Raw genomic sequence first — 17503 nt, forward strand, 5'->3', positions numbered from 1 at the left:
GGATCTGCCTTCACAGGTACTATCTGTGAGTAAACCCAAGTGATGCATTTAGTGATGTTTGGAACTTTTCCAGGCTAGTATGAAATTGCTTGGAAACTTAAAGTGAGTTAACACTTGTCCTCTCTCTACTTACTGCCTGGCTTTTGTTAGAGTGCCAGCAGTAATAAGGAATGTGAAATTCCATGGGATCGGTGTTGTGACAGAAGTCTTCGTATATGTCCATACCTTTAGATAGCAACAGAGGCCAAAACTGCAGCAATGAAGATTTCCGCCTTTCTTGGTGTGCCACAGGAGAGGTGGAGACACATGAAACTGGGCTGTACTGATACTCAAAATTTGATTATTAAGGTAGAATCTGAAGGTAGATGCATGGTCTTAATTGGCCTGCTCACTATCCAGAGCAAATAGCTTCAGCAGGTCTGGACATGGAGGGACAATCTTCTCTGCTTTCTCTACAACTACTGAGTAAGCACTTCCTAAATGCAGTTTAACTTTTTGTTAAACATTCTTAGTTTGTTAACTGTTATGTGAGAGGTAGTGACCGCTGTGGATATGGATGGGTGTAACTAAAAGTACTTGGAAGTCTTATGAAATAGTTGGAGAAAATCAATCTATTAGGACTACCTTGAGCTCGTTGGAGTTTTGGTATAGAGATATTACCAAATAAAGATGCCCATAACAGTGAAAGTAAAGTATATTCTTCTCTATTAACCTATGCAATTGTGATTTTTAAGATGCTATTTCATCAGCCCAGTTAAGAAAGGTACCTTATGCAACTCTTGGATAAGTGAGTGGGTACCAGTGGTTATTTTGTGGTTGTTATTCTGTCAAGAAACTTTGAATGACAATTTGAATGACAATTCATCATTGAAGGGAGCTTCTAGTACTGTTGATGTTGGAGACTTAAGTTCTTTTTGAAGCTTTGCAATGACATAGAATAGAATTATAAACAAACTTAGGTTGGTTACTTAAGAATTCATAATAAAATATTGTTTTGTTATAGATAATTTCTTGATGCCATACATATGGTGAAGCCAAAATGGTAATTAGCATGATTTTCTATTATCCTTTCTTCTCAAGTTGAAAGTAAGGTGATGGAGTTCAGGTTGTATTTTCAAGCTCAGATCTGACTTTGCCATCTTGCATGGTTAGTAGTTTGTGTTACCTTTTTTGCATTGCTACTGGTATTAAGGAGATGATCTCTCACATACTTCTCTTCCATTCCTGGCCATGTTTTTCTAGCTTTACTTTAGCTGTCTTAAAAGTTATCGCTGAATAAGGGCTGTGAAAGCAAGATCAACAGTAATTGAAACTGCTTACTCCCCGTCTATCTACTACTTCTGAAATGACATCTGATGCATTGTTATTCTACAGATGTTGTTGGAGATTTTGTGCAAAATACAATTATGCTTAAAATTATTTTAGTTGTCATAAATCTTTTGCAGACTCTATTTTTCCACAACTACAGCATTTCTTTTTGTCCTGGTTTTGTAAGAAGTTAGTGTAGGTCTTCGATCTGAGCTTATAAAATACTGTTACTCAAAGCCAGAAGAACCTTGAGGGCTATGTTTTTGACATCATAGCTTTTATCTAGTGCATTTTTTTTTTAAAAAGTATGCCTCAGAGAGGCAAAACGTACTTTTAAATGACCATGTTATTTTCTTTAGTTTGTTTGGTTTTGACTCAATGTGTGTATATTTTACATGTAATCTGAAGTTTCTTTTTGTGGAAATAAAATTTTTTAAATACTGAACATGTCATCTCACTGAAGTCTTGATTTGATGCTTAAAATGAAAGATCAGCATGCTTTTAATAGAGGACTCAAGTTCAGGGTATTTTTATCAAGCCTGTGTGTAGGTTCTATCCAGTCTTCCATAGTGCATTTTTTTCCATTTAAGTTAATCCATGAAATTATAGGGGAGCCTATGCATTACGTAAATTTTGTTAGAGGAGTGTCTTTCAGTTTGGAGTTCAGCATTCAGAAGCTAAAAAATAAGACTACTACCCTTGTTGTAGGTGAATGAAAAATTAATGGTAGTCTGTAGTTGGACAACTGCATGCTGTTTCTTCCTTTGATGGATTCATCCCTTTCGTCTTTGGCTCAGTATGCTTTTCTTATCACCTACCACTCTGTTTCTGTTGTCCCATTACTTTTTGCATCTTAAATGTGGTTCTTGCTGCTGCCCTTGAGCTTTTCATTTGAGTTCAGTCTTACTTCATCAGTTTTGCCCATCATTTTTCATCCAGTGTTGAAAGGTCTTAGCTTTTCCGCTTCTGTCTTTGCAAGGTCTTTTGGTTCTGTTCCTGCATCCCTGGTGTTTAAGTCCGGCTATTTGGGTACGATTAGGATGGTATTAAGAGAAAGAAAGATGGTCTTTCTAGTTTCTTTAGCATCAGAGAGATGACTGTAACAAATCCTGCTGTGTTGCCATAGCACTGGCTGAAGTATGCTCATTCATCTTGTGGGAATGTTGCATGTGCGGTGTAGCAGTGGGATAGGAACTTAAAGTTATTCGTGTGTGCTAAACACAGATCAAGTTTATGGGGAAAAATGAAATGCAATGACTAGCGAAGATTTATTGAGTAAATGCAAACTTTTTTTTACCCCCCAGATCTGTGTCATGGCTGTAATTGGAAGGGTTATTTGTATAGAAAGCATGTTCTTGCTCTCAGTAACCCACTGCCAAATATCTGCTGTTTAGTGGAAAGCATGAAAATATTAGTGCTTCCAAGTGGCTAGAAAAAAGTACCTTTTTTATTTTTTTTTTAACTGTTCTTGGAAATGGCTGAGCCATTTTTGCTGACTTTGGTACGTAATGCCATCCCTTCCAGCTGCAAAAGTATGCATGTGACTAAGGACCCTCAGCAGAGGAAGGCAAGGTCATGAGTTTATGCTGATTTGACTAAGTTGCTTCAACAACGTGCACCATGACAATAGTACCTAATCCCTAATGAGTTCCTGTTGTTTTTAAGTCTCAATTTCACCCAGTTGAGTCACAGACTACTTAGAAGAAACACCTAAGTGCTGAAATGTACATTTTGTGAGAGAATATTATATACACTTTTTCATATTTCTTTGTATTGTGGTAATTACTACAGTATTTCAGTATTTTATTATCAGTATATGAAATGATGTGACTTAGCCAGTGGCACACACATATGTTTTCTCCACGGGGGTGGTTGTGGTGTAGTGGTTCTTCTGTTGGAAGTCGTATCATACACATGCACAGGAGGAACAGCAGCACAGTGCATATTGCCTTCTACTGAAAATACTGTTTTGGAAAGCAAAATAAGATGGGCTTTTAATTTCTGTGAATATACATTTTTTTCATCTTGTATCAGTCTTTAGAAGGTTTTATTCATCCTGCCTTCTGTATATGAGGCTGTTTTTTTTCACTGAGGAATGTTTCCTTCTTATGACAGTTGTGAACCCAGCTGTGCACTTCTGTAAAGATTAGTTCGGAGATTGTCTTGTATAATTCAGAACATCTTTGGAAAGCAGTGTTAGCAGCAGCAGCCTTACTGAGGAGCTACCCTGCAAAACTGCGTTAGTTCAGCATGTAGGGAATCTACAGGGCTTTGTCCTCACTGCTTTTGCATTGTCAAGAGCTGACACAGTCTTGAATAACCTAATTTGTCCTCTAGCAGAGTGGAAAGGGGTTTTCTCACAAAGTTGAGAAATGTCACCAGGTGAGACACAAGCATAACTTTATATTACAGGTTAGATTGATCAGCTGTAAATATATACTTTGAATCAATGAAACTGCATTGTGACAATTAACTCCCCAAAGTGCTTCTTTTCTACTTCTCCTTGCTGACTAGCAAGTTTAGCTTTATCTAGCTCTTAGTCTGTGAACTGAATTTTCTCTAATACAAGGCCATCTTGGTTGTCAGTGATCACCCTAAACATACTGATAGTATAGAGCTGTCATTTCAATATACTGTGGCAGGCTTGTCACATAGCTTGAGGAGTTAACCTCACAGCTGATGGCAGATACTGAAAATCCTGTAGGGGTAATTGATTTAAATTGACTTGTGGAGAAATCTGCTGATGTACAGTTTCTCATCACCCTTAAAATGAGTTCAGAAGATACCCTAAACTTCTGCTACCTATCCTAGTGGAACAAAGTGTTTTATGGTACACAGTGCAGAAAGAGGAGAAATAAAATTTTCTCCTGTAGATAGTTACTCATCGGTGCCAGTAAAGTAAGTAGTTCAGAACCATACTCAGATTTGTCCTATCTAAAAGCTGCTAACTGCTGTGCTGGCTTGTAATCAGTTTTCCTTCACATCTTCATGAGCTTCTTCAGAAAATGGGGCTTTGTCTTGTGTGCTAGCATGGTGAGAACTGATGAATACAAGGAAACCTTCTTCAGTGTACTTTTGACAGAGAGAATTAATATCCCTTTGATGCTTTAGCTGTTTTGGTCCAACATCATACCATTTGTGTCTTGATGGAAATATCAGTCTTTGTATGGATTGTCCCAGTAGTCATGTGGATGATGGGTTAAGTATTCTTCAGTTACTGTTAGTAATTGTAGAATTGTAGAATACTAAAGAAACTTGGGGATCAGCACTGATAAGTGAAGTGGTACTGCTGACAGTGTTTGGCTACCTTTTTATATTATCCAGTAAACAGAAGTATTTTACATGCTAGATTCTATAGAGTTCAATCTGATTTGAAGCAACACTTCCAACACACAGCTTTCTGTAAAACACATGGTGTGTTCCATCAACCCCTACCCTGCTTTATAGAATATTCTCAAATATGTGAGGTCTTATTAAATGGCATCTTTCTTACTACCCTGATGTTTTGCCTATGTCTCGCAGGTGCTCCTTTGTTAGACTTCAGTGAGGAACACTGCCTACTCCCTTGTCTTAATGTGATAAGGTCTGTACAGCAGGTTTTGAGGCAGTTTATGTTTATAAGCTTTATACAGAAAGATTACCCTGTGTGTGTATGTCCACTATAAGGTTCTAAGTCTTCCTTGAAACTCTTGTCTCCTTGGATAGTCTGACAGGTTACTAGATGATAGTTGCTGCATCTGAGCCACTGCACCAGTTCTCAAGCGCATTTGTGCCTGTCTTCCTTCCTTAGGAGGCAGTACAGTGTTGTACTGTGCAATTCTGTGAGTGCTGACTGGACATGTGTGTTAAGTGTCTGCAGCTGCTGTTCACTTTGTTATTGTTGAGGTGGCCACAAAAATGAAAGCATTGATTCCAGCAGGGACATAGCTGTAGCCACAGCATCTGCAATTGAAGTGCGCATGTCAGTGTCTTGCTGCTAGACTGTGGAAAAAGAAATCCAGAGGAGGATATCCTCGGTCTTGTTTTGGGTGTGGTTTTTTTACCTTCTTTTGTGTAGGGAGGGGGAAGAGCAACAGATGGCAGTGGACTGGTTAGGATGGTATAGTTCTAGCCATTTGGCTGTGATAGTTTTATCCTCTGACTTTACCTTGTGTTTTCATAGACCTGGCAGCTAATCTATGTACAGCTGTGTCCTTGAAGGGAAAACTTGACAACAAACTCTTAGCTGTTCTAGCACTGCCAAAAGGGGCAATCCCATTTTGTCTTCCCTCCCCCATTCTGTCACTTGCAATGTCTTTGGACACCTCTGGCTCTTAGCTGAGTCTGCTCACCCTCACTAGTGGTAAGAAACAGAGCTGCTGCTTTTGGTGGCTGCAAGCTGTTAGATTAGCTCAGCTCTCTTGGGTAATTGCATCCTTAGAGAGCCTGGAAGGAATCTTTATATCAGCAGTGTGTCCTTGCGTAAATAGCACCAATTCTTTCCAAGACACTGGTTCTACATGAATAGGCTTAAACCACCTATAGAAAAAGATTTCTCTTTTTGTTCCCCAAAGCATAGCACTGGTCTTTTTCTTTCTCCTCATCTTTGTTTGTTCTATGGCATTTGATTTGGGAATTCAGACAAGGTGAAACTTGAGCATACAAAGAGTAAAGAACCTCTTTAAAAGTCTCCTTTTGCGTGTGCCTGTTGGTTCTATTCTCACTAATGTTCTGGGCCATGAGATTTTACTACACAAAGGAGAAAATCCAGGATAAGTGCTTCCACATCCTCAGTTTAGCCTTCATTTATTGGCAGGCAAGCAACATTACTCAATTGTCACTTGAAGCAAGTCTACTGTCCAGGCTCTTCTGACAAATCAAAAGTTTTTCCAAATAAAAAAAAAATTAACTGTGAAGGTTCTTGATGTACTTTTGCAAATACCCAGTAGCATCTTTTTTCCTATTCTTTTTCCTGGTACATGTGTTGTGGTAGACATGTAGGTCAAAAGCTTTTCAAATGTTCAACTGCCATTGAAAATGCTAGGAGTTTCCTCAGCCCATCTCCAAGGTGGCACAGGACTTCTGGCAAAATTTTTCAAAATTTTCATTAGCAGCTGGACATTTGTCTGGTAATGGTCCAGAGGTTATGGTGAGCCCATTTGAGGAACCCCAGAGGACACTCTGTGTTCTGTCATTTATTACTAAAACAACAACAAAAAAAAGTGTTTTTGTAAATGTGACTAGTTATTAAGATATGTTTTCCTTAAAAACATATTTACTGAAGGAAACAGCTTAAACCTCCTTCCCAGGTGTAGTGGTTTGAGCCAGGTTTTTCCCCCTGAAACTAGGAAAGTGGTAACCCCCAGGGGGTGGTGACCCTTGGGGTTTGACCCAATCAGTGCTCCTGCAAAATATAAACATATCTCTGGAGACCGGAAAAGAAGCAGTGGTACTTGTTGTGGGAGAAGTGGTGGCCATGTTGTAGAGGCCACGAGGAGCCAGGGCGAGAGCCCTGGGGGCTTTGCCCCCCCCAGCCCCCGGTTGGGGGGCTGCAGGGACTCGGAATGGTGTTGAAGCTGGGCTGAGTGCCTGCGGCTAGGAGCTGGGGGAGTTTCTCCCCTATAAGTAGAAGTGGGAGACGCTGGGAGCAGCAACGGAGCAGCAGCGGAGACAGCAGCGTCCGAAGAGCAGTGGCAAAGAGCCAACTGATAAGGACCAAAGGAGCAGCAGAAGCCGGGATGCAAACCGAAGCAGACACAGAGGTGTCTGAGGAAAAGGGAAAGTTGCAGCAGGAAGAGAATTGAGACCACGGCACAGACAGAGTTCCGGGGGGTAAGAACTGGATAACCAAAACCCCCAAACTCCCTAGAGAGACCCCTCCAAGAAAGAGGAGGGGGTGGTGGACTGAGAGGAGTCCTAAAGTGCAGTATGCACTGCTGAGAGGAGCTAGGAAGCTCATGGCCTCCTGAGAGATAAGCCAGGATGGCCGAAGGAATGCGTGTGGAGGGGGGTGACCTTGGGCTTCCCCCCCCCTCCTTGCTGCAGCTTCAGAGAAGCTGGCAGCCATCTTTGAGTCAGAGCATGGGAGCTCTGTGAAGGGGCTTGGATTCCCCTGAGGATACCAGACCATCACGAAGACCCCGGTGCTTCGTGATATGACCATGGTGTAGCGGCCATGTCTGGGGTTACGCAGCCCATGGAAAGACCCCTTGTTTGGAGACGGGGGCCGAGAGAGGCTTGGAGACCTCCCTCGTGTGTGCTAGCAGAGAGCCAGCAACTATTTCTGCTGCATGGAAGAGAAGACAGAGAGCCTGCTGCCTAGAGAGACCTGTTGCTGAGAGACTGGAAGGGGTCTTTTCTTCTTCCTCTCTCCTGGACTTTTATTTGGAGGGAGAAGAGATTTGGCCCATTGTAAACATTATTGTCATGGTAGAGATAGAAATAGAGTTAAGATTGTATGCAGTGTATTATAGTATTTATTTGTGTGTATAGTCATTGTAATATATTCCTTTCCCCCCATATTGAGTCTCGTGTTTTTGTCTGGAAAACCCATCTCACATGGGGTTGAGATGTGGGAGGGGAGGGGGCTAGGAATCAGAATTGGATTTTGGGCCTTTTCAAACCATGACACCAGGTTTCTTAAAGACCATCAAAATGCATAGGGCAAAACAGAGTCCTACCTGTTGCTGCCTAAAATTTTGATGGGAATAAAGAACATTAATGTTGTTTTATTAAGCAAATAATCTCTGTATACTGAATGTCTGACTGTTTTTTCCTATTTGAAACTGATTGTTTCTTGAGTTACTAAAAAATCAAAACATAACTAAGAGTCCCCCAAATCCTATTTAAAGTAAAATATTTTAATAGAAACAGAACAGTCAAAATAAGCTTGCTGCTATGAGTATTGGTGCCACATGCATCTAAGAAACTGAAAGTTCGATTACAAATATTTCCTGAGTTAAGTCTGTTGCAGAAAGGAGTAAGCCAGTCTTGGGCATCATTTTGCACTTGCTCACTTGTTACACGTGTTCTGGATTTCCAATCCCTTTTCCAGTTTTCCAGGGTACTTCAGTGTAGATGGGTCTCTAGACTGTTACTGTGTTGGAGGAAGAGTGTATTTAGTTGTTGCATTTTATTTACAGGGCGTAAAGAATGCTTGTAAGGACTTTGTCTTACAGTCAGGCAAAATGGAGGCATATTCTAATTTCATATGTCACTTATAATTAGGCTACTATAATTTTTTTATTCAAATTACTTTTCTATGCCTATTTAATTTTAAGATTTTAATGTAATAGATTCATTAGGAAGTTCAGAGGCATGACTTTGAACAGACCAAGTCTTTTCTTTCTGCGTGCACAGTGGATTAGTGTTGAAATACATCTGTATTTTTAGGTTGTGAATTGTATGAAGTAGTTTGTGTTAATATAAAAGGTAAATCACACTTATGTGATGTAGAAACTTGTTTAGTGTGTAAATGGCACTGAGTCTCTTTATGGAGTTCTTTGAGTACTTCATGAAGCTGTGTTCTTCAGATGGACAGTGACAAATCTATTACTGCAATCTACAGTTAATTGTGTTTAAGCACTTTAGTTGGCAGATGTATTCCATGAAAAAAAGAACAGGAATTTCCTTTGAAGACTAGCCTAGAAACTTAAATATGTAACTCCTTTAAAAAACGGGGAGATGGGGTGGTGTTGTGTTATGCTAATGTCCTTGTTTACTGTTCTCAATTCAATGTACTAGAATACCCTTGTCTTTATCTCAAATATGAAATGAAATAAGGTATTTCTCTTACACAGTAATTCCATTGAGAACTTTAAAAAGTACCATCTTGGCTGTAGTGCCATGCTGTCTTTAGGCATTCTTAGAAAGAATTTTATCTGTAGAATTGGGAGGGGGTTGATTTTTTTTTTTTGGTCAGCCTTAACGAAGTATAGCACTTGTTGCTGTCAAGTGCCTTGTATGTGTAGGTCTTGGGGTATATTCTAATATTTCACATCAACTAGGTATCATAACTAAAATGTGTTGGTCACGAGTCAGTGGAATCTGGCATAAGTACTCTGTGGATATTAGCATTTTTCAAATACATATTAGCCTGATCAGACATGATTAGCCATGGATATGGACATACAATTTTCACATGAGCCTATACAATTTGGTAACTGGGAGAATAAATAAAAAAAAATAAAATCTTGTTTTCATTGTCCTTCCCCCAGCCAAGACTTACATGCATGGCATACAGCTGGAATGACAAAGTCTCACCAATACTTCCAAATCTCTTTGAAGTTTAAAATAATCTAAAGGAATAGGTCACATTTTGGGACAAATAAGCATTTTGTTTTCTGTGCTGTCTGCTCTTCTTAAACCACAAGGTTCTCTTTTCCTAACTCTGTTTTTAATTTTATGAATTTAATAGTAGTCCAGTGTTAGCTCTTCTCCTATTCAGATTCCTGTGATGCCCCTTTTAAAGTAGTGCAGAAAATAATATTTCTAAAGTAAATTTGTTACATAGTGTTTAAATTTTGATGATACCTTTTACTTAATTTATAAAAATTTCAGTATTGTTAAATTCCTCTTCTGTGTTAAGTAAAATGCGATGTCGAACTGACAAAGTTGTGCTGTGCAAAGTGATCTGTGAAATGCATTAGCAGCACTCAGAATCTGTTTAAATAATAGGTTTGTGAGAAGAGTGGTGTAACCCCACATAAGTGTTTTCAGTTGCTGCGTGTCTTGAATTTACTGATATTCTGTCAAAATTTAGGATCTCTGTTTTTCTAATTATTGGAAATGTGCCAGAATTTCTGGCATGTCTGTGTGTCAATGGAGTAAAAGGTTACTTTTTCTGGGGAAAAACGAATCTGAAGAGCTTCTATGTGCTCTGTTTCTGTAATCTGCTGTAGTGAATTCAAGACCTCTTATTAAGCATGAACTCAATAGCTACTGCTTATTTCGGTATCTAAATTGTATCTATTTAAATAATTTTCTGTGGATGTATGCAGAGCGTGGAATTCTTGATCTTGTCTTTAAACTGCCTCAACCCTGAGGTGCCCTGGGACTTCTAGGGTTGAGAAAGGTTTGAGTACAGCTTGTGGAATTTTCTACTTCTGTAAAGCATTGCTGAGGTTTTGTCAAGATGTAGAGCAGAAGGGATGTTCTTATGTTTTACGTATAAAAGCACATATACCGCCCAGCACCTCGTGATTTACATTTGCTGGGACCAAAGCCACTTAATTCCTCATGCAAATTGGAGTGAAAGCAACAGACCTCAATCTCCCAAGTTCGATTATGATTTTGATGGTCTTTGATGCATATTTTGCTTGTTGAAGGCATTAAATTTTGAAGTAGCAGTTTGGCCTTTGTTGGGTTTTATCTTGTCTAGCTTGCAGAGATGGAGGTCTGGGCAGTCATTGTTAGCAGAACTTGCATACAGTTTACAGCATTTGATGCAATTCGGTTTGTATTAGTATTAGTGCTAGTAACCAATCTACAGTTGATGCCATATATCCTAATAATATGTTTTGAAGCAATTTTTTGTATCAAAATGGGATAACAGTGTAGGGGGGAAAATCCCTTATAGCTAGGCTTTTGTTTCTTTGTCTCTTCACTTTCCCCTACCCTCAGGTGGCTTGATTCACATGTTCTCTTTGGAGGGATTAAAAAGTAATTTCTAATGGGAACATTGAAGCCATTTAGAATTCTAATTACAGATTTCTAATTAGTTTCACAGTTTTGACCATTTCTTTAGTGAACTGTCGGTGTTTGAGGCATTGCTTTTCTCAGTATGAAGAAATAATCATGAAAATACTTCCTGCTGCCAAGATAAAGCAATAAATACTTGATTAGAAGGAATGTTTGGGGAGGCAAATTCTGTCTCTTGCTCTTCTGGATATCCTGGTGGTAGAGGGAAAGTAGTGTAGTTTGTAAGTGAAATGGGAGGAAGTTTGGTTGAGGAGTGTGATGACACTGAAGAATGAGAATAAACCTCAGTCAGTTTACTTCAGGTTTGAGTGCTTAATAGCAGATCTTGGTAATTTCTGATTTCTTCAATCGCTTGTGAAGTTTTAATTTGTCCTTATAAATAATAATTTTAAAGCTTTATGTAGTTCAGAAGAAAACTGCTGATCCCTCTAGAGCTGCTGGGTTGGAGCTTTAGGTGCATGTGCCATCTCTGCTGTGACTTCAGAGTAGGAAATGCAGGAGATTCGGTCCTTCGTATAGATACTTTTTTTTTTTCAACTGTTTCATTCTTTATGTAGTAAGTAAGCCTCCACAGAACATATACTTGCTGTTTATGTGAGGTCAAATTCTTTCAACTTCGATGATGCATATCACTAAGATGTACTCTATCCACGTTATCTCTTTCACAGAGCTGTTAAAAGGTGTGTCCTCCCCATTCATGATACTCTGTTGCACCTGTGCTTGTGACCTGTCCCTTATTTGATACAAATTCAGTTTTTTTCTGAGATCAAATAGTTCAAATGGTTTCCTTCTTGCTTTTGTCATACAATTATAAGCTGCTTTCATTTTTCGCACTTGCCACTAGTACAGTGATGCTAGGTTTGTAAAGCAGTCAACTCTTCTGGTGCTTGTGTGTTTAATTTTGTTGCTTTAACCATTTGCAACAATTTGCAGATTTTAGTTACTGCAGCGTTGCAAGGGGTGATTTGCATAAAAACTTAGTGATACATTTAATTTTTTAAAATAAAAGCACTAGTAGTGGTCTTAAAACATTGCAAAAACTTTGCATTTGTTGAACAAAAGCAAATTTTGAAGTTGGAAGCATCAGTTGCTATACAGCAGTAATGATACTCATAAATAGCAAACAGATTGTAAATGATCTCTAACTTTAAATGTCATGTGTTCCTACTCTACAAAGGTATAATGAAATGGAGAGCACTCATTAAATTTTTTATTATCAAGTTGCAATCTGAAGTAACTGTGTAAACTGTTTCTGTATTTTCCAGACTACATTTTATAAGAAGATGAAGAACAGAAAGCAATGTATTCAAGATACTGAGGATAAGAGGCATGAAGGCATGGAAGGTAAAGTCTGTGTGTGCGAACATATTGAAGTATATTGTTCAGGTTCAAGCTGTGAAGGTCAAATTTTACATTTGCACTCTCAGTTAGTATGCTGCTTGTTTTGAAAGAAGTTCTATAAACATAACCACTGTCTCATAATATTTTTCATTGTCCTGTGGGGTCCCCATATTATTTCCTGTCTCTTCTCTTTTTTTTACTTGCTGAATTCTAGTAGCAAAACAAAAATGGTGATAACAATTGTTATTCAGAGAAAATAATTTAGAGTAAAATCCCTTGAAGAAGAGTTCATGCATTTTTGTATTCTGAAAACACTTTCTAACTTTAACAAAATCAGTCGCATTTTTTATTTAATGTACATTTTTTATTTAATGTACATGATTAGGTAAATATTTGAGGATATTCAAATTAAAATAATTCTATGACAGGAAAACTAAAATTAAGGTAAACCATGTGTATATAAGATAATGCATATAGAATATGCTGGTCTAATTTATTTCATGGAGAGAGTGCAAACACAGAAGGAGGAATAACTCAGGAAAACTATGTCTGAATGACTACATGGTCAGTAGGAAACACTGTGGTGCTTTCTTTATTGAAATAGCACTAGAGCTAACTTTCCTTCCTTTTAATGGCAAATACTAGCACAGTAGTCTATGAAATACATTGTATAGCTTTTTTCACCTGAAATGTTCAGGTGAAATTTTTCACCTGAAAAATTCAGCTGCTCCTCTGGCCAGCTTCTTCACTGCATTAGACCTGAAAACTTGCCTTGCTTGTAACTGCAGAAAAATTGTATCTCTTTACTGCCTTATTACTCAAATCTAGAAGGACTTTTTTCAAAAACTGTCAAAAATTCTAAGTGTTAGCATTAATAATACCAGGTGAAGAAAACGAAGAAAGCTGTTCCTGTTCTGCTTTGTTGTGTGATGGCAGCACGTGCCCCATCTGTCTGAACTGCCTTCTAGAGCAAGAGATTGGTTTTCCTGAGAACTGCAGTCATACCTTCTGCATGGCTTGTATTCTTAAGTGGGCTGAGGTAAGACTGAGCACCAAGGTGTGTCTTTATTTTTCAGTGAAATCTATTGCATTTAATACCTACAGATATTTTTTAAGAAAGTTGCGGATTCTGACTTTCCACAGAAGTGTTTCAATGACCAGTTTATAAACAGATTGTAGAAAACTTTCTCCTTAGTGCAATAAAGTGTTTTCTTTCACTGGAAAATCTGACTTAGTAATGGTTGCTAGAGATGAGGGATCAGTAAACAAATTGGTATTGGCTGTTTGGAAGATTAGACAGTATTATGTACATGCTGTAATATTGCAGTGTTATTCGCTTAATCGTACTTTGTGTTATCCCTTATGCTGTTTGTCATAGTGTCAACTCTTAGGGCTGAGACCAATATGCGCTCATGTTAGTCTACAGAATGAGTCTGATAAAACCTTAGTTTTCATCTCAAAGGCTTAGTGCTATTCTGAATAAAAAAATTCATTTTAATTATATCTGTTGTTTGTTCTATGTCAATAACTTTGTTGATAGTTCTGGAACTTTAAAGAAAAATTACTTGAACAAATCCTTTATGATCTTGTTCTGTTTAGTCCCTTTTCCCTCACATACTTTATGCAATCATTGCATTAAGTCTGGTGTGTTTACTGTCCTGTAACTTTTTCAATTGTCAGTATAAAACACCAAATTAGTATTACTTTTTACTGCAGGAGGTTGCTGCTTTTTGTCCTGCTTCCACTCACTTGAATTTGTTGCTCATTTTAGTAGAGACCACTGCTTGGTTTCTTTGCAGTATCTTTCTTTTGAAGTAAATTATGATTTTGGTTGCAGTATATCCTTTAGAAAGTTGGTATCACTTGTATGTACGTATATATGCAATATGCTTATTTATTGTGTGGGGTTTTTTTTACTTGCTATATTTTTAACCTTAATTCTTGTGTTATTTGTTCCTGAAGGCAGACAGTAACATAAATAACTTTCTGAGGAATTTATATGAACTTCAGAGTAGTAAAAAAAAGGTTATTATATGAAACTTGCTTTAGATTCACAAACCAGATGATAAACAAAGTTTCCTGTCGCCATATTTTGCAATTGATTCACTGCAGTCATTTTATTTATGAGGGAACAGGAACTTCTCATACACAATTTTACCCTGACTTCCTTAGCGTGTTGCTATAATGACAGCTGAAAGGCACTAAATAGTGACACGCACAGGGAAGCAGTACAGTGCATGGACAGCTTCCTGCTGGATTTGAGTTTGTTCACGTTGTCATTAAGCCCAATGCGGAAGAGAAGTTTCTTGTTCTGAAGAGGCAGATGAATGACATTTTTCTTGTCTTGTCAGTTTATTTTTTGTGCCAGAAGTGCTATCCAAGTAGAATAAAAGCAACTGCTCCTAGGAGTTGACAGGTAAAGTAGATGTGATGCCATAAAAATGGTGTGGGGGCACTTCTAAATCTACATAAGGCTGCTGCTGCTTTTCATTAGTGATGTCTGATAAGTAAAACCTGCCAGGCTTCCTCTTCTGAGGTTACTTGACAGTGGGGCCTGTTGAGTTCATGGAACTCCATTGCCTAATCTGGTAGTTTTAATTAAAAGTAAAGGGGCAAAAGAAGTGTTGAAAACTGGATGACAGATGTTCAGAAGCTTCAGCTGTGAGAAGCAGATGAGGTTTTATAGATGGAAATGATAGAAACATAAGCATGTGGCTGTTAAAAGCATGCTCATGCCATGTGCTTTTTTCTGCTATTAATATTTAGTAACGAAATGTTTGTGTTCTTTTTTGAGAAGTGTTGCATAAAGTTTAGCTTCCTCTGGTGGTTCTTGATTGATCATAACTAAATAATTGACAAGTAGTCAAATTTAAGTCACTCTGAGTAATTAAGATATAAAAATTATCTGCTGTTTAAAAGTGTGCTACAAATTCTAAAGATTAAGTATTTTTATTGGGTATAAATAAATTGGTTTTAGAAACACTGTTTTCCTGTCTAAGTGCTGGAGAATAAGAAAATTGAGAATAAGATTATTGAATGAAATAAATAAAAAAGAGGCTAATGTTCACATCAATCAACATGTTCTTTTGTATATCTGCAGTTGTCCTCCATACACTTAAAGGCTGTGTTCAAGTTGGATGTTTCCTCTATTTTTCTGTGTTGGATCTGGACTTCAAAATATAACAGGAATATAACAGGAGAAACTACTTCTTTAAACTGTTGTTTTCAAATTGTACATAATCATCGTTCTTCTGAGGGTTTATGGCTTTTGTGTGTAACTGTTTAGACTCTAATCAAAACCAGAGTAGTTTAGACAGATGGTAAGAGTTTGTTTACCATTCTGCTCCCTCTTCAATCTACAGAAGATTTTCCACATTGCAACTGCAGTCAGGTGTCCAGTAGCAGCATATCTTCAGTCTGCAGGCAGCAACCGTAACACTTTGAAGATCTTACTTTTTAAGGTGAGAGAGTGTAGATACACGTGCACTTAAAAGCAATATATAAAAATGACCCTTATTCCATGACAGGCTAAAAAGGGATAAAAAATTTGCCACTTAACAGGTCTACTGTATTAGATCCTGATGGATTTAGTTTCAGAATTAAGTAGCAATACAGTTCAGGGCTGTATTTCTTTCCCTTTGAGAAAATGTGTCTAACTGCCTAAAGAAAAGTGAGGGGCAGACCAAGAATCCCCACTAAGAAACTTGTCTTCAGATTAACTTTTTAAAATGCCCCTTGAATTGTTCTGCTCTCTTTGGCTATGTTTACTCTAGTTAATTGTGCCACCTGAGAGTATTGCTGTGCACTAAACTCAGTTGCCTCTACTATTAATCTCTCCTATGCGATTAGACTGTCACATTGTGTGCCTTTCCAGTCCAATTTGGGGGAGTGGGAGGGGGTCCAGTGGGCCATGGGGACCCCAGATGGGTGGGAGGGCGGACAGGGCAGTCCTGCTTGGAGGGTGGGCAGTGCGAGAGAAGTCCTGTGGTAAAATATGTCCATGGGCAGGATGGGCTCACTAGTCTTCTGGCAGTCATCCTAGGAGAAGGACAACTCTTAATTCCAAACCCGGGCAGATGGAGCTCGCTTAGCCCTGTAAGGCCATCCATCTAAGAGAAGGATACTCTAATTAAACCTACGTCCTGAGGACCTCGCTGCCACCGTCCAAGCTCGCTAGGCCCTGGCAGATGAACGCTAGGATTAAAGGGTGGGTCCAGTTCTGCGCATGCTGCGTCTCACCTAAAAAATCCATTGCGCAGGCCTGAAGGTTATACCCACATTTGTAAAGCCCTGTAGCGACAGGCGAGGGACGAAACGGCAGGTGAAAGGTGCACTGGAAGCCACAGACCCGACCCTGCATGCAGGCGGTTCAGGATATTGGTTCCCTGAGTCTGACCCCGGAGATGACAGTCTCTTTCAGCAGCATCCTGAAGGACCAAGCAGCCTTTTTCAAGGAGAGCGCTGCTTGCTCCACATGGAGAGGGGCCTAGAAAAGGTGACCTAACCAAAGCTCATCTCCACCCTTCACCCTGTTGGTTAACCGCAGCCAACGGGCATATCTCGCATTGGCCTCTTTGAGGCTTTGTATTTTTGTATTTTGTATTTTAGTGTGGCTATGTTAGAAGATCATAAAAAGTAAAAGGCACTGAATCTGGAGCTGAGGTTATTGGGCACGCCCTTCAGTGGGAAAGTGGAAGGACAGTGTAAGTGAAGAGTTGCTTTCAGTATAAAGAACATGTACATGATAAAATTGTTCTGCCCACGTACCAGAGAGGAAGCTTTGGCTATTTCTGTGTGTAGAAAAAATGAGGAGGAGGAGGAAATCAACAACAAAAATCCCCTGTCTGGAGTCTTCAAAAACCATGGATACAGTTGTTTTACACCAAGGGAAATAATAACATTAATGTGTTTCTCTTGTCTGTAATATCACGAGTAGATTAAAACTAGTTGGGTTAAAACTAAATTTTTGAACTTTCTTGTTTTCTGATAAACTTGTATTTCAATGGGTAAGCACGTATGTTCTAGATTATAATAATTGGTTCTGAAAGGTTTCAGGTAACGCTAATGCAAAGGGAAGTTAATTAAGCGTCTATGGCAAAAATGCACAAAGTAGCTAAAACCAGCTCATCTAAGAAAATTGTTTTAGCCACAATAGTATCTTGCCTGTATGCATTAG

The 17503-nt window shown here is 38.6% G+C and overlaps 1 protein-coding gene across 4 annotated transcripts in view; it reads left to right on the plus strand.

The window, feature by feature from the left end:
* SCAF11 (SR-related CTD associated factor 11) overlaps positions 1–17503 on the plus strand; it is a 50395-nt gene that overhangs the window by 4308 nt on the left and 28584 nt on the right. For all 4 annotated transcript variants that reach the window (XM_027682175.1, XM_027682177.1, XM_027682179.1 and 1 more), the window contains 2 exons: positions 12252–12330; positions 13212–13366. In XM_027682175.1, the coding sequence (XP_027537976.1) occupies positions 12270–12330; positions 13212–13366 (216 nt within the window). In that variant the 5' untranslated portion in view covers positions 12252–12269. Of the gene's footprint in view, positions 1–12251; positions 12331–13211; positions 13367–17503 lie in introns of those variants that run through there.

Source organism: Neopelma chrysocephalum, unplaced genomic scaffold (genome assembly GCF_003984885.1).
Source record: "Neopelma chrysocephalum unplaced genomic scaffold, ASM398488v2 Primary Assembly neopelma1_62, whole genome shotgun sequence".
Classification (NCBI taxonomy): Eukaryota; Metazoa; Chordata; class Aves; order Passeriformes; family Pipridae; genus Neopelma; species Neopelma chrysocephalum.